The sequence below is a fragment of the Drosophila mauritiana genome, chromosome 2L, assembly GCF_004382145.1.
Source record: "Drosophila mauritiana strain mau12 chromosome 2L, ASM438214v1, whole genome shotgun sequence".
NCBI lineage: Eukaryota > Metazoa > Arthropoda > Insecta > Diptera > Drosophilidae > Drosophila > Drosophila mauritiana.
In genome coordinates this window covers 7,409,908-7,431,681 of record NC_046667.1, presented here as the reverse complement: position 1 = coordinate 7,431,681, position 21,774 = coordinate 7,409,908, and the positions used below count along the sequence as shown (strand labels likewise).

General features: G+C 37.7%; 1 protein-coding gene across 2 annotated transcripts in view; it reads left to right on the top strand.

Moving 5' to 3' along the window:
- Positions 1–21,774, top strand: part of LOC117135136 (rap1 GTPase-activating protein 1) — an 81,146-nt gene that overhangs the window by 2,866 nt on the left and 56,506 nt on the right. The window contains exon 2 of one of the 2 annotated variants that reach the window (XM_033295191.1): positions 9,395–9,800. The exons of the other annotated variant lie outside the window; for it this stretch is intronic. Coding sequence (XP_033151082.1) covers positions 9,556–9,800 — 245 coding nt within the window. The 5' untranslated portion in view covers positions 9,395–9,555. The remainder of the gene's footprint in view (positions 1–9,394; positions 9,801–21,774) is intronic. 2 annotated transcript variants of the gene reach the window in all.

Here is a 21,774-nt window from a genome sequence, read left to right as displayed (position 1 = left end):
ATAAAGAGCAATAACCACAAAAAAGTTCCGTTTTTGTCTCATTCCTCTGCCTCTTTCTTCATCTCGTTTTTGGCGGTTCCCGAGTTTTTTCTTGTGTTTTGTTTTCAGTGTTTTCGGAGTTCGATTGAAATGCGTCACGCATGATTATTACGTGTATTTTTGGTTTTTATAACCATTTTATCTACCTGCGATCAGTTTAAAATTGTGTTTCTTTATTTGTTGTGATTTATGTGCAAGTTGTGTGAGGTGATTGCAGTTATAAGTTACCTCAACAATTGGAAATGGTGATGTGAAATACAATTTTTATAAGGGGGGTGAAAACATTTGAAGATCATGAACTCCAACAGGTTTTTTTTTATTCAGAATAAAAACGGGATTGCATATTACTTCCCATAAAGGAATTCTGAATTTATTAAAGATCTTTGCAACGTGGTATCAACTTATTCTGGTCCTAATGCTTCAATTAATATTTAAATTTATTAGAGTTGTTATGTGAAATGAAAGTGGAACAGTTTCCAACCAACTCCATCGGGAAAAGCGTTTTTTCTCGGCATCGACTCGCAAAAATGCAAATTAAAATTCACGCATTTTCCACCTCTTTTTGTGCCCTGTTCGCCTGTCCCGTTAAATGACAATGTTGCATCTTCTTCTGCTTCTACTACTCCTCCCATTCTTTGCTACTACTGTTGTTGTTGTTTTCCTGTTAATATGCATGGCCGGCGGTCAAAAAGTAAAAAAAAATGTACATATGATGGTAAATTCGCAGAGCACGTGAATTTCTTTTTGGCTTTTGAAACGGGTTTGGCCTGAAATGATTTCAGTTTGTGTTGCCGTGTTTTCTGCTGTTGACTTTTCATTTTCGTTAAATTTTTTCTCGATTTTTGTCTCGCTGCTGCTGCAGCTCGCAAAAATATTTATTGGCATGTGTGTGCGAGTTTTGCGACTGCTGTTTTGGTTGTTTGCTGTTTTCACTGCTTTGCCAGCTGCAGTTTTCTGGAATTTCAGTTGCTCTTTCGAGAAAACGGGGTAACACGAGCTGTGCGAGTCGCTCCATCATAAAAATCATATTTTTTATAGACACCAGGTGGCCGGACTTTGATATGGAAAAGTTTGTTAATGTTTGCACTCTGAGTTAATTGATAATGTAAATAATAGTAGCTTATTCAAAACCTTCAGGTATATACATATTTCCAATTAAATAAAAAATTCCTAATATATTTTATAATATATAATATGGAAATTTTTAATTTCAAGAAAGATTAAATTATTAGATCACAAACATATGTAAGTTGAGGTCTTTAAGAGCATCCATGGTTCGTAGAATAAATAGTTCCTCCATTGCATCTCCCGCTTTTGGCAATCTGCTCCCATTCCGAGCTCACCTGGATACCCTGCTCTTTTCCTTTGTTTGCTTTTGCCTGTTGCATTTTTGGGGCTCCGAATATTTGTTGCAGTTCGTTCCGAGGGCGAAAAAGGTAAACGACAGCTCATCAAATATTCATGCCATTCGTGAAGAGATTCTCGCTGCCCGAATCGGATGTTTGCCTTTTGACAGATATCTTCTTTTTTTTTTTTGGTTTTGGGGCGGTGGAGTCCGCTGAAGAGCCGCCCCATTGAATCTCTTTGGGATGTAAAGTAAACCTCAGCGATGCGGAATGTAAATGAACTCGAGAAGCAAATTGGCCTTGTCGCTCGGTGTGAAGATACGGACAATAACAGAAAGCTGTGAAAAACAATCCCAAGAAAACAGCTGCTTTTTGGCCACATCTCTTGCTATCTGCTTCTGATTTCCCGCCGCCTTCGTCTCCTCCGCTTCTCGGTTTCTTGGACTCTACACCTCCGCTTCTCGGATTCTCCGGCTGTCCATTCATCGTTCTGCGTCTGTCTGGCCCATCAATTGTCTTGTCATCCCTCTCACTTTTCGCCGCCCCCCTTTCTCGCCGCCACTCGAGAGTTCAAGTTGAAGTGCAGCCAGCACAAAAGCTTGGCTCAGAAAGAGATGGCGTCAGGGGGAAGGCGAAAGAGGTGGATAAGCCTCGCCGTGTCATTCGCCTGCATTGATTTTGGATTCCCTTTCATGACCAGTACTGAAAAAGGCGAGGGTATGTTGGGACTTTGGATACAGTGTGCATTCTGAACTCATTAAATGTCATCATATAAAAGTTGCGAAACTTATTTCTTTAGGTGAGATCTAAATGTTTTAGAATCGAGTTTTCTAAGGCTTGTTGAAATAAATTTAAGTTAAATATTGTTTAAACTAACATGAAATAGTACACATTCTTTAAAGTTAAAACATATGTGTCAAATAAGCAAAGTAGTGGGTAATTTTAAGTCCATTTCCGATCGTCTTACTTAGCCTTTGTAGGCTGCTGCAAAATTTACCGTTTTGCCAATGCGTTGTATGTTCGCCCCTTGCTTATCTCAACTGCCGCAGATCCCTCCTCACCTCCTTTTGCGTTTATTCGTGGAAAAACACACGCGAATTTAATTTATGGGGCGTGTGCCGCCGCTTCTCCCATGACATGGCCCAGTGCCAAATGGCTCGCATCCGAATTGGAAATGGAAAAGTCGGCCGGTCGGCGGGGAGTGTCTGCCTCTGCGTTTAGTGCTCACTTTAATTGCCTTTGCCACGATTTTTCTATATTTTCCTCCTTTGTTTACGACCTGTTCGCACCTGGGCCAAAAATAATAAAGTATACAGTTTAGTGGTCGAGTTTCTAACGAAAACATGATGCAACTTATATTATTTTAATAATTTCGTTATTACTATTACAAGTCAAGGTCGTTCTCAAAAATTAGGCTTTGAAGTTTTCTGTTTTTTTTGGGATTCAAGGGTTAAGAGATGGTAAATCAAAACATTATGGCAACAAGGTGTTTTGAAGGTCTTCTTTGGTCTCAAAAAATTTTCCTGTACCGAGTTATAAATAATGGCAAAAGGTCAAATGATATTAAACTTTAAACTTTGTTTGGATTACGGCTTAATAGAAATTCTTTAAGAACGGGAATTGTGCATTGTGTTTCATAGCCATTGAGTCCACAAAGTTATATTAGTACCTTCCTTAAAAGCATTAAAACTTTTATCGTACGCCCGAAATGTCAAAAAAATTAAACCATGTGTAAACGGTGTACCTTCTACTAGTTTCAGTATCTCAAACTCCTAAGCTGCTACATCAGTTTCCCATTAGAGTTCACTTACAAGCACAAATATCTACCATTTTCCGTGTTCGACATAAAGTAACTCCCCCGTTGAATTTGGAAAGGAGGTTTTGGTGGGTGTAGTCAAGGTTGCGCCCATCCAAAAGCTGATTATTCAGCCAAATTGGCAGTCGATAAGATAAGATACCTATGGCATACAGCCGACACAAACCGATACCAAACCAGAAACAAAAACAGAACAGAAGTCACAATCAACTAGAATTGCTCTCACAGAAGTTGTTGCCCCACAAAAATAAAAAAAAATAGAAAACCGGAGCAACTCGGTCTGCCAACAGCTGTTGATGTTTGTTAGCCAGGCTACGAGAAAAATAACACAAGACCCAATATGAAACCAAGCCGGAGAGCATAAGACAAATTTGTTTACAGAATTTGTCAAGGCATAAATATTTAAACACGTGTAGCAAAGTAACAAGCAACCAATTTTTCAGTCCTAAATTCTCCCACTTAACAGGAAAATGGGGAAATGTACACACGGAAGGAAACCCAACTTTGAACTTGCAAAAGTGTGGTGTAGGAAAATGGGTGGAACCGGATGTTGAAGGAGTGTATTCAGCGGCTTAAAATATTCCAAAAATTTCCCGCTTGGAATATCATTCACTTGGAGATTGATAAGAACCCGAGCTCAAAGAAGCTGGGTTCGGAAAAATCGAATTTTTGAAATTTAAAAGCTGGTATCGTTTGCCCATTTTTTGCCCATGTTTGCCCACCAATTAGTTTTTTTTGCCCACGTCCAGTTTTTGAGATATGAATTTTCGAACAAGTTCGAAAATTTTCGAAGATCAAAAATTTCACTTTTTTCAAAATTTTTTTTTTTTAATCGCAATAACTTCGTTTGCCCACGTTTGCCCACCCTTTAGAATTTTGAAATTTTCGAAAATTTTCAAAGATCAAAAATTTCACTTTTTTCAAAATTTTTTTTTTTTAATCGCAATAACTTTGTTTGCCCACGTTTGCCCACCCTTTACAATTTTGAAAAAATTTATACTTTAGAAAATATAAGACATTCAAGTTTACCTAGGTGTCTTTGCCCATCCTTTGAAATTAATTTTTTTCGTTTGCCCACCCTTTAATATTACATTTTAACGTTTGCCCACCCTTCAAAATTAGTTTTTTTCCTTTGCCCATTCTTAAAAATAAAAAATTTCGATTGCCCACCTCTTAAAACTAAATAATTTCGTTTGCCCATCCTTTAAAATTAATTTTTTTCGTTTGCCCACCCTTCGAAATTAGTTTTTTTCGTTTGCCCACCCTTCGAAATTAGTTTTTTTCGTTTGCCCACTCTTAAAAATAAAAAATTTCGATTGCCCACCTCTTAAAACTAAATAATTTCGTTTGCCCATCCTTTAAAATTAATTTTTTTCGTTTGCCCACCCTTCGAAATTAGTTTTTTTCGTTTGCCCACTCTAAAAAATAAAAAATTTCGATTGCCCACCTCTTAAAACTAAATAATTTCGTTTGCCCATCCTTTAAAATTAGTTTATTTCGTTTGCCCACCCTTCGAAATTAGTTTTTTTCGTTTGCCCACTCTTAAAAATAAAAAATTTCGATTGCCCACCTCTTAAAACTAAATAATTTCGTTTGCCCATCCTTTAAAATTAGTTTATTTCGTTTGCCCACCCTTCGAAATTAGTTTTTTTCGTTTGCCCACTCTTAAAAATAAAAAATTTCGATTGCCCACCTCTTAAAACTAAATAATTTCGTTTGCCCATCCTTTAAAATTAGTTTATTTCGTTTGCCCACCCTTCGAAATTAGTTTTTTTCGTTTGCCCACTCTTAAAAATAAAAAATTTCGATTGCCCACCTCTTAAAACTAAATAATTTCGTTTGCCCATCCTTTAAAATTAGTTTATTTCGTTTGCCCACCCTTCGAAATTAGTTTTTTTCGTTTGCCCACTCTTAAAAATAAAAAATTTCGATTGCCCACCTCTTAAAACTAAATAATTTCGTTTGCCCACCCTTTAAAATTTTTTTATAATGTTTGCCCATCGTTTAAACTTAGTTTTTTCGTTAGCCCACCTCTTTAAAATAAATATTTTCAGTTAAAAACGTTTTCCCACGCCTTAAAAATGTTTTTTTTTTTCGATTTGCTACTTATAAAACCAAATTTGTACATATGTATGTAATAACTGTAAGTTGTGCCGCCAATTCACATATGTATCTTAGGATCGGCGGACAGAATCACTAATATTATATGATTATGATGAACACATATATATATATATATATATACAAAAAACTATATATATACATATGTATGTTCATCAACACTTGCATGAAATTTATCAATGATTAAGAAAAATTTATAAATTGTAAGCGAATGATTAACATTATATAAATATTAAAGAAAAAACTGTGTAACGGGTTGCGATCTCCTTATGTACGTTCATCATAATCATATAATATTAGTGATTCTGTCCGCCGATCCTAAGATACATATGTGAATTGGCGGCACAACTTACAGTTATTACATACATATGTACAAATTTGGTTTTATAAGTAGCAAATCGAAAAAAAAAAACATTTTTAAGGCGTGGGAAAACGTTTTTAACTGAAAATATTTATTTTAAAGAGGTGGGCTAACGAAAAAACTAATTTTAAAGGGTGGGCAAACGAAATAAACTAATTTTAAAGGATGGGCAAACGAAATTATTTAGTTTTAAGAGGTGGGCAATCGAAATTTTTTATTTTTAAGAGTGGGCAAACGAAAAAAACTAATTTCGAAGGGTGGGCAAACGAAAAAAATTAATTTTAAAGGATGGGCAAACGAAATTATTTAGTTTTAAGAGGTGGGCAATCGAAATTTTTTATTTTTTAGAGTGGGCAAACGAAAAAAACTAATTTCGAAAGGTGGGCAAACGAAAAAAACTAATTTTAAAGGGTGGGCAAACGAAATAAACTAATTTTAAAGGATGGGCAAACGAAATTATTTAGTTTTAAGAGTGGGCAAACGAAAAAAACTAATTTTGAAGGGTGGGCAAACGTTAAAATGTAATATTAAAGGGTTGGCAAACGAAAAAAATTAATTTCAAAGGATGGGCAAAGACACCTAGGTAAACTTGAATGTCTTATATTTTCTAAAGTATAAATTTTTTCAAAATTGTAAAGGGTGGGCAAACGTGGGCAAACGATGTTATTGCGATTTAAAAAAAAAAAATTGAAAAAAGTGAAATTTTTGATCTTTGAAAATTTTCGAAAATTTCAAAATTCTAAAGGGTGGGCAAACGTGGGCAAACGAAGTTATTGCGATTAAAAAAAAAAAATTTTGAAAAAAGTGAAATTTTTGATCTTCGAAAATTTTCGAACTTGTTCGAAAATTCATATCTCAAAAACTGGACGTGGGCAAAAAAAAATAATTGGTGGGCAAACATGGGCAAAAAATGGGCAAACGATTCCAGCTTTTAAATTTCAAAAATTCGATTTTTCCGAACCCAGCTTCATTGAGCTAAGAACCCGCCTTTTTATTTCCGATAAGACTAGAACAATATAAAACTTGGTGACTCAATGGCAACTCAAACACTTTGTTTATGACGTATCGACACAAAGTTATAACCATAAAGTACTAACTGAAATCTGATTGCGAAACGTTGACGCACTTATTTGTTGGGGAAAATTAAAAAATGGGGTTGCCGAAAGTTGTGCTTGTCGAGCACTTGACACACTTATCACGGTTTGATTGTTTTGCGATAACGTGATAATGAATATAAAAGTAAGAAAGTAGACTTTGGCTGAAAGTAAGGATATAAATGCATAATAAATCGACCGATCCCAAAAGATACTTCAATAATATTTACAAAATTCTAATCGAATTATACAGTTCAATTGTGCGCAACTTTTCCGATAGACTTCACATAACTTTGTTCTATTCAACCACATATCGTCTTCAAAGAGATTGTGTAAACAACAGAAACTTTGAGAATGGGAGTTTTGGCTTCATTAACCCAATCGCACAGTAAGACAGAGAAAAACAAAAACAAAAAAATCGAGAAGAAATCCGCACAATTTCATTTGCAACTCGGATCACAACACATCAATAAAAATGCCAAATTGAATGAGCAACAATAAAAAAATTATCATTGTTTGGGTGACACACTTGCCTTCTATTCCTTCGCATTCTCGCCATTCATCCCATATTTTCATCCATGATAAAGGCCACCCACCCACTGGGTGGTTTTGAGAGACTGGAATCAACTATTAGCCCAGCAGCCCACACGATTCGCCAGATTTTGCCCCTGCGATCCCCTCTATTCGGTTGACATTAATTTGTCCACAGCCAACAAGCGCAACAACAAATGAATGAATATAAAATTTTTATAGATTTTTTTCTCTTTTTACTTTGGCATGACACCATAAAAGGTTGTCGTCGCCGACTTGGGGGCGGTTGCTGAGCCTGATTTAAATAAATTATTCTATATGCGTTTTTTATAATGCAGCCGACAGTGCCCCAAAGAATTATTTAGCACTTGCGCTCGCAAATTGTTTTCTACGCTACGTAATTCAATTTCATTTCGAGTTGAGTTCATTATGATGTTTTTTAGCCATTATTGTTATTTTTTTTTTATCATTCTCACCTGAGTGCCTGTTGCTTTTTTTGCGGAAATGACGAATTTGCAACAACGGAAGTTGCGTGTTGACGCCGAAAGAGATGGGCGCAAAAATTTTGATTGCTCTTAATGCGATTTGAGTCGAAACGAATTATATACATATATATATTTCTTATTTTACACTGGGTAATTGCATTACAGAGCTTGCGAGGTATCTCAATCTGGGCAAGTGATTTGCCAAATGTTGCCGAGAAGATTCAGAGATTTGCCAATTTAGGTCAACGACAATGGAGGCGCATTTGGCCAAAAGTGAAGTAATCATATCAGCAGTTGGGTAATATTTGCCAGATTTTGCTTGGATGCGTGCACGATAAATCCAATCAATTAAGTTTAGCTTAAGATTAGGCATTTATGTACACAAGCAATTAGGCGCATTCACAAAGCTGAGCTTAACTTTAGGTTGGAAATGATAAAATTTAATTTTGCATTATGCTTAATATCACAGTTCATTTATTTTTCTAAAATAAATCCATCTGAATTCTATTGCATGGTTGCTGAAGTTTGGCTTTTAGTATAGTAAAAGTTAAGCGCGCCTGCCCCCTTAAATTTCTCCGAACAGTTAAGCAAGCCATAAGTGGCTTAAAGCAAGTGCATCTCATCTCCTCTTGGTCGTAACAGGCTCACTTTCATCAAATTCTAGCTTGTCTACCTTTGACTAACCCTCTTATCACCACCCCAGCCCAAAAATCTGCCATAATACCATTCACAACTCTCGTTATGTACGCACATTACCACTTAAGCGAGGTGCCTGGCCTTGGGTAGGAAAATCCGGGAATTGCAGGAGTAACTCCATGGACTTCTGACGGCCAGATGCCTTCAGTCAATGCCGTCAATCATAAATCATCTCGCCCGGTTTTTGTGGTGGGCGGCACTTGGACACGTGCGCCATCGCATTACCTTTTTTGGGGGGAGTTTTTCCGACTCAACCATTCAGGAAATTTTCAGATTTTCTTTGGCTTGTTTTAGACCTAAGCCAATTGTCAGTGGGGCAGGTTCAAGCCGAAGTTTTCTTGCCGCTTTATGAGGGCTTATTGCGGGTTCCCGGAAGGTGGGGACATGGGGCCTAAGTGACTGCCCTGGAAAGTGGTTATGCCTCGGGGTTTTTCCTTTCGTGAAAAACATATGCGGGTTGTTTGTTGTCTCCTCTCTGTTTTGCACGCATTTTCACGCACTTTTCCTCGCTCGGCTGGGCAGGGAGTTTTCAGCCCCGGCATTACTTTTTAATAATGTGCACTTAAGCCTCACCCAGAATCCACATTCATTTACCTTTGAGTGATTTTCTTTGTTTTTGAAGACAAGATTTTTTCTTACCGCGTTTTACGACCATCACGTCGGGCAGCATAAACTTATTAAATTTCCATTCTTTTATTGCTGGCCACATAAAATTCGGTTTCACAACGGTTGTAAAACATGCGTAAGGAAAATTCGACTCAAGTGACCGCAACCTGAACTTTAATTAATCGGGAAAAGATAAAAACCGAGTGAGCGAGAGAAAGAAGAATGAAAGAAAGGAAAAACACATGCTGAAAAGTGTTGTGCTATAGATTTAACTTCATTTTTATTTCCCCCCTGTGCAGAGCAGCAAAATGAAAAGAGTGAAGTGAACCCATGTGAAAAACTGAATCCATTTAAAGGGAAAAACCAAAAGCAAACAAAAACACACAAAACCAAAAATACTTCAAAACCAAAAATACGAAACCAAAATCAAAACAACGTCAGTCAATCAAATCCATCAATCATGCTGAAGATACATATGCTGGAGCAGGTCGTCAACACGGAAAATGTCTGCGAGAATGCCCAGGAGCTATCACCAAAGCGCAAATTGGCGGGTCAGGGGCAAGTGGGTGGTGGCAGCTCCTCCTCCAACGGGGGCACGCCCACCGTCTCGGCCACCTCGTCGCCCCACCACCAGCCCACGCCCCCCCAGCGGCACATTCACACGGGCGGTGGCAAGAGCGCCAGCCAGGGATCATCACCAGCTGGGTACGTAAACAAATCTCAAAAAACTCCCTTTATAAAAAACTTAAAAACTATTTACTGATATCAATTGTACGGAAAATATAATGGAAACTGAAGAAGGTCATGAAGGAAGAATACATTCAATGTGAATTATAAATTTTAATATTCCACATATTCCACTTCGCAACAATTCTCAGCTTCCTGGTTTTCGCCTAATTGTGACAGCTGGATCCACAATCAGTATCTTTGTAGCTTTTGTGCAATCTGTCGAATGATAGATGCGTTTTTGATGAGGGCTCCCTTTGGGTTATTTTCACCCAAAGCAAGAGCACTACTCTCTTTTTCTATGCCATTTTCCTGTTGTCACATTCCTTTGGTCGCTGCGGTTGACTGACGTTGTCATAATGGGTGCATCGTCCAGCGGTTTTCCAGTTTTCCCTTCTCCATGGCCAACTTTTGTTGGCCAGTTAACAAATTTCACCGCAAATGCAGTTATTTTCTTTACGTTTGCCTTGATGAGTTGGGGGTTTTGCGTTGAGGTATGGCTAAATGGAAAATGGTTAATGCGTTTGCCAGGCATGAATTGGGTGTAAATTGGATGGAGAAATTAAGCTACTGGAATTATAAAGTATTCATTTATATTTAATAAAACATGTGATTCATTCTCAAGTTTGCTTGGCAACAATATTTAGTATTCAATATATAGAAATATAAGTTTATATCGCACTCTTGAAGTGTGACACTTTTGGCCAATTGACAAGTTCAGTATCAATGTCATAAGACACTTTCTGTCTTATCGGCAACTTAACTTTTCAATGGCATCAACGTGTCTATCAAAACCACATTTTGGTTCGATAAGTTTAAACAAATATAGTATCTGTTTTGAGAGCTTTGATTGACAATATACTATTGAAATTATGGAAAACTTTGCACAAGTTCTGGTTCTACTACTTTCTATCTCCCTCCACCCACTCTTCATTTCATTAGGTTTTTCTTCTTATATATTTGACAACTTGCTCCACCCACTGCATTTCATTTTACGCTGGCGGTTGTGTTTCTACTTTCTGAGCTCCATTGTTGGTCAGCTCTCTTACGAGGTATTCAGCTTAGATGCCACCCAGTTTTCCCCCGTTTCCCTTTCCTTTAACTTAAAATTTCTTGGCCATTCCTTTGCGGCTTGTTATTTTCGCATTAGAGTCTGGTAATTGATACCTTGCGGATGGTTATGGCTTTATGGCTGTGAGAGCGACACATCAAGGCAATGGTGGGGAAAATCTTGGCAAACAATGGACTGGGGTCCCTGCCTGGGGGCGTGGCCGTGGGCACAGTTTTGTTAATAATTATTATATCCACAAGCTGCATTGTCACATTGTCGGTGGTGAATGGAGTGAGAGAAGAAAAAACAAAAAAAAAAAAAAAACTTAAAGCCAAAACAGAAACAATTTTCATTTTCATTTCTCTTGTCTTCTGAACTTGACAATCAAAGGGGATTTTCATATCTTTTGTTTTCCACACCCTCCACCCACACAAGACAATTTTCTTTCTATGCTCCTCTTTTTACTTTGGGATTTTCTCTGTTAAAAACATAATATTCAAAACATAAACACTTCCGTTGGCGCCCTTCATTACCCCAACAATCCTTCTTGTTTTTCCCCTTCGGCGAACTTAACTTTGTCTTCAATACAGAGAACAAAATTAAACTATTTTATAAGAAAACTATTGGAATAGTTGTCACTTTTTAGTTTTTTTTTTCTTATATTAAAGTATATAACCGACTTTTGCACTCTTTATAATGTCTCCCTAAAATTGATTTTAATACATTAATTAAAAATCAGTTGAAGACCTAATGATACTATTTTTTCGTGTGCAATGCCTTTGACTTTTGGCTATTTTTGACTTAATTACTTGGGGCTTATGGGCTTGCCTCGGTTGCTTCTTTGTCCCTTGCTGCATTATTTATGCCTAACATTAGTCGGTATTTTTCGTAACACCCCAGCCCCCTTTGGCTTTCCAACAATTTTTGATTTATCTCGGAGTTGTCTGAGACTCGTGTCTTCTGCCGCTGCTCCCATTATGCCACCATTTCCATTTCCATCCTCATCTGCAACTTCGTGTTCATCTCCATTTCGTTGGGGAGCTACAGCTAGTTGACCCCGAAACGCTTATTCTTCTGCCTGCGAAAAGGGGGCCAACGCAGTTAGCCCAGTTAAAAATCAACTTGGCCGACTGCCTGTCAGTCAAATGCGAGACCAAATTGGAGTTCTGTTTCGGGTTCTGTTCCATTCGGTTTCTTTGGATTCGAGTTCTCTTCGGCCATTTGAAAAGGCATTTTCTGGCTAATTTATATGCAAAGATTGCGCCAAATAGCTGAACAAAAGCAACAAACATGACAACAACAATTATGTGGCCAGCTGACCGGGCCAAACCATTTATCACTTTCCAATTTTTTCAACATTTATTCGGTTTTATATTTCTGTGTGTCTTTTTTTTTTCCTTGTCTTCGTTCGTAGTGTTTGTCTTTAATTTGGAAAGATAATTTGGCATGTCAGCAGCTTTAATATCTTAGCACGAGATGTTATCTGTCCTTGTCTAGCTCTACGCCCAATGTTTTTGATATTTTTGTGGGTGGTTTTGAGCTAGGAAGTATCTAACAATGGTGTCTGGGAATATTGGCAAGTGCATGCCTTAGAGAACTGATGTTAAATTAAAAATGTTACAAAAATGTATATTTATAAAAAAAAAAACTCTTTTTTGTGTCCAAGTGTTTATCTTTCCCTCAAACTGACACTGTAAATTAGGTCACCCAACTGAAGGACTTGCAGTGACATCCATCTCCATAAGGCAGGGTAGAGTTGTAGGAAAAAGGACAACAAACGCGAAGGACTTGCACGTGACTTTTTCGCGACTTCATTTTACTTCACTTGAGGCCTACCCCGATTTTACTTCGGACTCAACTTTGTTATTCCAGAACACGAGGCCCTCGACATACGTGATTTTCACCCAAAAAGACACAATTGACCGGAGAAAAAATGGCCAAGTATTCTGAATCTTGATAAAAAAGCCAAGCGCGAAGACCATAAACCCCTTAGGAAACGTATAACGGATGAAAAAAGAAACTTGTCATTGGGCCAAGTGGTATTCGGCAATGCCAAGTTGACGATTGCCGATTCAATTGTGATTTCATACCATTTCAGTTACGAAGTTCGAGCAGGAAACTAGTTTGGTCGGCAGAGATCAATTGGGGCTTTGGATTGTACAGGCCCATAATCGCTCTAAATTTTTTAATTTATTACCACGCTCTGACAGCTGACACATGAGTGGGAGGAGAGTTCAAAAGATGCTGACAACAATTAAATTAATGTCAAGGCAGCAAACGCCCCAAGGAAAATCAATAAAAAAGAAACAAGAATGGGGCGAAACGAAGGAACAACCTGAGGGAGCAGTGCACCGAAAACAATTGTGTGCCAAACATTTTTTTATTTTTGCCAAAAAAAACTTTGAAAGAAAAATACATATATATCAGTTATATTTAGTTTGCTAACTGTTTTGGCTTGTGTAGTTCGCTTCCAGGTTTGAGTTTTTAGGACGCGCTCTCGGTGCCTATTTATTTCAGTGTTGGAAAGGAAATAGGGACCGGAGCATAGGCCTGTGGTGATTTTCCGTGCCGGTGAACCTGGCTGACTGACTTCGTCTGGGTGTTTGCTTTGATGCCTCCACTAATTGGGCAAAACTTCTGGGCAACGTTCCATTTCTGTTCTGCTAAAAGAGGTGAGATATGTATATCCTCCTCATTCACACCCACTAGCCCCGTCTCCCTCTTACTTTGCAGTTTGACGCTAATTTATGCCCACAAACCCCAGACAAACTGATGTAACATTTGTTTTCTATTTACCATTTTTACTCTCATACAAAAGTCACCTTTGTTTGTTATGCAAAAAGAAACGAGTACATAAAATCAAACAGAAATCGCTTCTGTCTTTGTCTGAAACTGTCTTTCTTATGACTTATGCATGAGGTTTTTATGGTTAAGTTCGCTGGGTTTGTGGAGCAGCAACAAAACTCGGTATTTGAAGATTTATCTAAGCATCTGTGCCATTTTGCTACCGTGGAACAGCATTTTGGGAAATTATCCAAATGGAAAAGGGGCTGGGAAGTGCTGAATATGATTTAGCATATGATTTAACCTTAAATAAATGCAATACTCCTGGAATTTAATCCAGAGGTGTGACATTCTTAGAAGAGTTTGAATGAATACTCAAAAATGAGTTGTAGAATTTTCGTTCTTTACATAATGTATTGGTAATTAAATAAAATCAGTGACTTCAAACTACTTAAACGGGTTTCCGCCTTTCTCTTATTTTAAACTTATGCCATATCTCTCTATTTGCAAGAAATTCTTTGCAGTCTAGAAAATCTGCACTCAAATCTCATTTAAACCAAAAATATTCATGGCCATTAAAAACGTAATCATGTGAATAAATCAAATGGTGTCTCGTAAAAGAGCAAACATAAAAAATGTGTGAGAAATCAGCCAAATCTGCAGCTCATCCAATTTCTCCTAATGAAGTGAAAGAGCTGACAGGGAAAAAAAAAACTCCTCTGCCAGAGGCAATTTACTGCACTTGGTAAATTTTGTATCTTATGGATGCGCCGCTGCATCTGACGGATGCAAGTCAACGTCATCAGCGTGGCTCCTTCACTGCTAACCCAATTACCATGCAGCATAAACAAATTTCCACTCGCTGGGCTATCTCTTTCCCGATTTTATGGACCTTTTTCCATGAAGCTCGCAGACAAATTGCCAAGAAAAACACTCTGAACAACAAGTGTTGGCAATTCCACGAGAAGGGAATCGACTTGGAGGTTGCACGGGCCTGAAACAACACAGAAGAAGCTGAAATCTTTATGAATTATTAATTGGAAATTGTAAACGGAGACACAAGTGGCAAAGGGGGAGAAATGACAAAGTTATAAAAGTTAAAATCACTTGCACAAACTTTTACATTTTGCGGCGTCTTGCGGGCACAGCTAAAAATTCTTGTTGATGGATGCAAATATCAAAATGATGTGACATACAATTTTCATAAATGGGTGAAGCGTCCCAGAATAGAAAAAAAAATAAACGACAACGAAAACTTTGACGAGTTCCAAAATTTCAAGTGGGAATTGTCATTGAACTGTGGCTTGTTGTTATTTTCGTTGTTGCGTAGAGTGAATAATGGAAAAGTTTTTGGGCAAAGTTGAAACAACTTTTTTATTATCCTAGAATGCTATCAATTTTCTGCAAAGAGTTTTGAAAAAGAGGCTAATAACTAAACTTTTTATATTTATTATTGAAATATTTAACTTTGTATTTAAAATTTATTTTTTTAATAAAATAGATAATATTTTTATAAAGTTTTTTTGTCCTTTTCCTTAATTTCTGCATTCGAAATGAGTTTAAATGGGCCAATAGCTGCTTATAGAACTTAACTATTCGCAAAGCATATCGTTGGCTTAAAAAGATACTTGAAACAGAATAATTGTATTTTCCGGACAAGTTAATTACATTTGGCAACAAGAAGTAAGAAACTTTAGCAATATATTTTTTTGCAGATACTTGTAGCGATAGGCAATGTTTACATATCTCAGTCAGTGGGTCAGAAAAAAGCCGCCACCGACGCCACTTGGAGCGTTTTTGGCATGCTTTTGTAGCCACTTGGCAGCGGACCAAAAATAGTTGGCTCACATTTGATTGAGCTACTACCTCCAAGAAACAGATGCTCAAGCTCCGGCTACCGTGGACAAGACACTTGCGGTCAGCCATTTAGGAACGGGGAACCGGTTTGCTTTATGCTCCATGTGTGTGGCTGGCAAATGAGCGACAGTTAAATTGATTAGCGAGCATTAGTTCAGGAATTAAATAAGAGGAATCGGACAAAAGAAAGTCATCGACGGCCAAGTTCATTGTAGTGTAGAGGTGGGCTGAGAAGAGGGGCGTCAAACGGTGTGGCAGGTGGGCAAGATGAAGGTCATCGCATCGCATCACATCACTTCACACCGCATCGCATCGCATCAATGGAAAATTATGCAATTTATTGGATGCCGAAGAAAGAAGATGCTTTGCTGTTGTTTATCCAAGTTGATCAATCGCTGATATGCACACGTAACCGAACGGTACGATCATAATTTATCAAAGATATCTGAGATAATAACATAATTGCTGATGATTTGATTGAAGGAAAATTTACTTGAGATTAGTAGAATTTTCACTATGACAAGCGTAATGGTTTGAAAAGTATTTCCGTGAGGTGTTAGGTGTTTAATTAAGTGACGAATCGCCAACATAACTTTCATTTGGTTGTAGGTATAAGCTTAGGGAAAAGCTTTTTGTAATACATTTCGAAACACTAATGCATAAAGTATCTTTACTTATCGATTCAATGCAAATCGTTTTGTAACCTGCCAAATTACCAATTCGTGCTCAGGCCCAATTTACACCTTTTTTTATTATCGACTAAAGGAGCTCCCCGAAAAAAGAAGGCAAAAGTGTATCGCTATATTTCTTGGCGTGCCACATGCAACCGCCGCCCATTGAAAAACTAAACTTTCGTTTTCGAATCTAAGACAAGTAAAATGCGAGAAATCAGCTCAAGCTCAAGATTCTTTTTGTGGGCACAATTAAAAGCACCTGCTTAAAGTGAAGTTAAATTTGGGCAGCTCTTGAGTTAATTGGAGAGACTAATTAACACGCAATTAAAATCGAAAAGTAATTCTGAATTCGATTTGGCCGCAATTAAACGAAATATAAATGGGCTTTCAAATTCACTTTCGATTAAGGCTTGATGGGGTACAGTCGGTGCCCCCTTGCCCTCCCCCCGCAGCTCCCTGTGTACTCAAGTTGTTGGCTAATTACGTGTCTGTTGCTGTCTCTTTCAATTTTCGTCTGGGGCAATTTTTGTATAGCTGCATTCATTTGTCGGCCATAAAAGTCGCCGTCAAACACCAAAAAGTCGCGCGTTTCAAAGCTGCTTTACCATAATTTCAATTTTTATTTTTGCTCTACGTAAAACGACCATTTTGCTCCACCTTCTTCTCGTTTCCAATCTAGAGGCATTCCACTAGAGCTACAGTCGAAATTCTTTAAGTGCAATCTTACTGTTGTTACGTTTGTAATTCTTATTTTCGACAACAACTATCCCATGTATTTTAGCTGCAAAGTTATTTTACTTAGAATTATTACTTAATATAATAATATATTGAGGGGAACTGATATAAAGCTATATAAGAAGTTCAATTTCTATAAATACGACTGTATTGCATTTTAGTCAGGTCTGGATTTTCCAATGTGGTCAGATGGGCGGCAAGGCGGAGTGGGCGTGTCCTCTGATTGTTGAAAGCAACAAGTAAATCGTATGCGCATTACAGATGACGTCAATCTAAATATATATAAATAAATACATGAAGATATTGAAAATTCAAATTGAACGAGTGCCGAGGGAGCTTTTTAGATTACCAAAGAGGAAGTGTGAAGATTTGGTATGGGGTAAAATAAAAAAAAAAATAAGGGGAGATAGGGATACTATGGTAGATGGAGCCTCATTTGGGAGATCGGCGCATCATTTCGTATGCTATTATTGTATCGCCTGCGGTTGCATTTAAAATTCAAACGAGTCGCAGGAGGCGCCGAAAGCTCATCAGCAATTCAATTGCCCTTGGAATGGGTGGGCGTGGCCACGCCCTGTTTTCACATATTTCGTATGCTGCATCTGTGCGATTATCTCGACCTGGAGTTTTGTTTGCCCCGGGGGCTTTGGTTCTTTCTTCTTTCCATATTTTCCTGCATTTTTGAATTCAATTCGATCTTTGAACAGATGCCGTTAAACTATCTGTCATGGCATCAAAAACTCTCTTGGGGTCTCCGCCTAATTGGGGCCTGTCGTACCCCCATCACTACTCCAGCACCATTGTGCCGACGAGAGAAATGTGTGCTTAGAGTTGTGCAATGACAACAATGTGGTCACAAAGACACTGGAGAAACTCCCACCATTTAGTGGCGTTTTTGGGGTCTCCATTTTCATAGACATTTGGAAAAGGAAAGGAGAGACTGTGTCACATATAATTTGTTTGGGAAAAACATAACTATGTTAAAAAATGTGTTTTTTAGTCAGACAAGTTTGCAGAAGTAATTGTTACACTTAACCCGTACAACTTTTTCTTTAAAGGTCACCAAAAAGTGTGAGAAGCGCATAGAGGGGCTTTTAGGTGATACATTGCAGCAGTCTGTGACATAAACTTTTTGCCCCAATGTTGCCAAAGTACTAAGCCCCTTGCATTTTCTTCTCCAAATGGGCCACCCTTCCCTACTTGGCTACCAAATTTGTTGAGCTTTCTGCCGGTACGGAAGTTATTACATAGATTTTGTAGCATTTTGTGCCCAAAATGTATGGCATCCACAAGAGATACATGATATAGACTTTGGCGACGACATATTTATGACTCGCCGGTCGCCCTTTCGCCTCGAATTCTCCTACTTTGCAGTAAACTATTTATAGGAAGAACCAAATTCTGTGGTAAAGAGGGGGCACAACTCCAAAAGTGCAACTATGAAATATTTTTGGCAGGGCACATAAAAAAAGAAGAAGAAAAAACGGAGATTATTACATGATGGCAAAATATAATTTCCTCACTAGGAAAAAACTTTGCAGTTGTCTGGCGGCGGTTTCGGTGGTTGGGAAAATGCCTCAAGAATTATGAAAAATGTGTTGCAAAAAATAGAGAGCAACGTTTTTCGTCCAGCAGGGGGTAGGGGGGCTATGCCACGAAAATGGCGTGTGGCACGAAAATGTGAAAAACAAAAAAAACTTAAAAAATTGAAAGCAAAAATGTGAAAAAAGGCGAACAAGTGAAGCTGCTGCCTCGGGTTAAATTTGGCAGGCGAGACAACACTGCAAATTGTCTGACCAATGTGCGCGTGGTGTGCGAAATGGGGGTTTTTGGAGGGTGCAATAAACGGAGAAGTGTCTGAATGCCTGAATCGCTGGGGCGAGCGCTTTTGGCAGCCACTGTTTGGTGTGCTCCATTCCGCATTGTTTACTGGACGGTGCTTCACTCTTGTTTTATTTTACAGATGTATATATTTAATTCACATTTTATGTGCATGTGCATGTTGCATATCCGACTAGAATAGAATGAATAGTAATAATATTGATTTAAAACTAATTAGTATTATTTAAATATAACTAATATCTGTTTGTAAAGAATTTATACTATTTTAGTTCTTTATCATGCTTTTTCATTTCATTTACTTTTAGTTTGGATCTAATTTTTTCCTGTGCAAAACTTTAGTTGCTTCGGAGAACAACAATTTAATTTAAAGCATAATATTGCATTTTTTTGTCATGTATTGGAGCCTATTAAATGACAAGCCAGAACAGAATGAATAGGCCAAAATGCGGGTTAAAGCGTTATTTATGCGCATTTTGGTTTTGAATTTGTCAACTGCACACGCATCACACGCGTGCGTGCAAAGGAGATTGGCGACAATTGCAAATTGCATTTTTCAATTGCATTTGCAATGCAATTTATGCGGCACAAAAAAAAAACAACTCTGCAATTCAATCGGATAAAGAACGGATGAATGGAAACAATGCCGATGCAATTAAAAGGCGTTTTTGCCAAACAAACTCCCCGTGGTGTTTTCTAAAAACTTGGTGGCCGGAAAGGAGTGTCCAGCTGAAATAGTGTGGATAGTGTTGCTCCAGGGGGATCATTAAAAGTTGACCAAACACTGAATAATAATATTTTATACCCAAATCGCTTTTTGTTAACATTTTCTAAATCGTGTTTCAATAATTAACTGTTTGGTTGTGTTTTGGTAGATAATTTGGCTAATTCGCGTATGTGATTCATATTAAACTTGATAAGCACAAACGTCCTGAAATCTCAGTGACTTATGGCTAATTTGCATTTACATTTGCCCCCGTTTGACAACTTGGCTGTGGGCCCCCAGCGGATTTGAGCCACCTCCAAGCCGCAGCTACCACTGCTCTCCCTTCGCCTATAAGCTCCTAATGTGACAGACGGCCAATTTTTGCCGGCTTATTTATTTCCAAAGTGGGACCGACTGGGCCAACGGCGAATTTCGCACTGATTAATGGGCCCGTGTTTCACATGAAGTTGAGTGTTGTACAGTGTAGAGCGACCTGATGATGCAGATTGCAGCCAAAGCTTCGGCTTTACCTAGTTAATAACTGCCCATAAATATCGCTGGCAGTGCAAGTGTTTGCCAATTAGCGAGCAAATTGCATACGACTGTGCAAGTGGCTCAAAATCTGACGAAAAATCTGGTTGTCCAGACCCGAAATGCGATGCATAAATTAGAGGGTGCATACGAAAACAGATGTCGAGTGAAATTAAACGTAATGAAATGTCTGGGTCTCGATTTGTGGGCATTTTCAATTGGCTTTTAATGGGGTGATAAGTGGCTGCCTGATTGGAAGTCATAAAGTACCTCAGGGTCTCATGGAGATGGGATTAACCTTTAACCTTCACTTACAATCACATAAATATTGGCATACCACACATAACAGTTCTAATTTTAGCTTTAGGTAAATACCCATGGAAAAAACAAGAAAAAAGAATTCAAATGCCAATCAAATTTTTTGCATTCCTATTACTGTTTGGTAATATCTAATGGGATTAAAACTCAGCAAATATTTAAGCGATTTTATAAACATTTCTAGCGTATGACCTGGAATTTTCATATTTTCATTCGTGCGTGTAAATTCTTTGCACCTATCCAAGTGCAAAAAATATTTCGACCCTTCATCCGCAATTAACTAACTTAACCCTCCTCTCACGAATTGTTTTTAAAACCCCAACACACAAATTTAGAGCAAATGTAGCTGTTAATTATATAAGCAATCTGACAGACACATAAACAAATTCATGCACAATAACCCCATGGATAAACAAACAGCAAAAATATTTGCACAAAATGAAAAATGTCATTTATGGTTGAGTAAATAAAACACAAAAATATTTTCGGGCATGCAAAAGCCAGGCAGAAAATGGTTCTGAGTTTTGTATCTTTTTTGTCGGTCGGTCGTTTGGATAAATAAATTTAATTATATGCAAAACTACAACACGGCAATATCACGAACATAGTCAAACTAATAAAAGCAACAGCGTTTCGCTGACCACAACTTGTAAATAATTTAAGCGATAAATCTTTAAGCCCAGAAACTTTGAACATCGATCCGTTAGGAGTTGAAAGATTCTGCTCCTGGGTTGGGGATTATTCCAGAGCCAGAAATTGAATTATGCCCAGACACACGCAGTCGGGAAGTTGAACGCTGGTCCAAGGGGAAATTATGTAGACGAAGTGGTCCAGACAAAAAGAGGTGGGATTAAAAAAGGAAAACTGCGCAACGGACTAGCGGAGAAATGAGTGAATAAAAAGCGGGTTCTGGAGCTTAAATAATGATAGTAATAGTTTTACTTTCCTAATTGCTGCGTTTTTTTCATATTACAAGACAATAAAAGTTTGATAGCACAGTTAAGGCTGACAAAAGATTTAGTCATATTTTATAAAAAATATCCTTGATAATCGTTTACAAATATTTGGACAGAATAAACTTAGTATTGGCATTCGAAAAGTTACCTAAATATTAGCGAAATATTTTTATTTATGAATTATGCAATGAAATAAACTTTTACACAATTCCCTGGGTTTCAGTATAATTGGATAATTTAATTGGTGTAACACCAATCAGTTGGGAATCCAATAAAATCCGCATGAACCTTTTCCCATTGTAAACACTCGTTATTAGTATTTACCGTCATACAATGTTAATTCGTATTATATAATTGTTTAATCGGAAGCGGGAAAAGGTCATAAACCAACACCAAAATACCGACAAAGATTACTGACGAAAGCCAAAATAAAAATGTAATTCGGCTAATTTAAGTTAATATTAAAACTACAACCGAAATGCAGCCAGCCGCAGACGCAAAA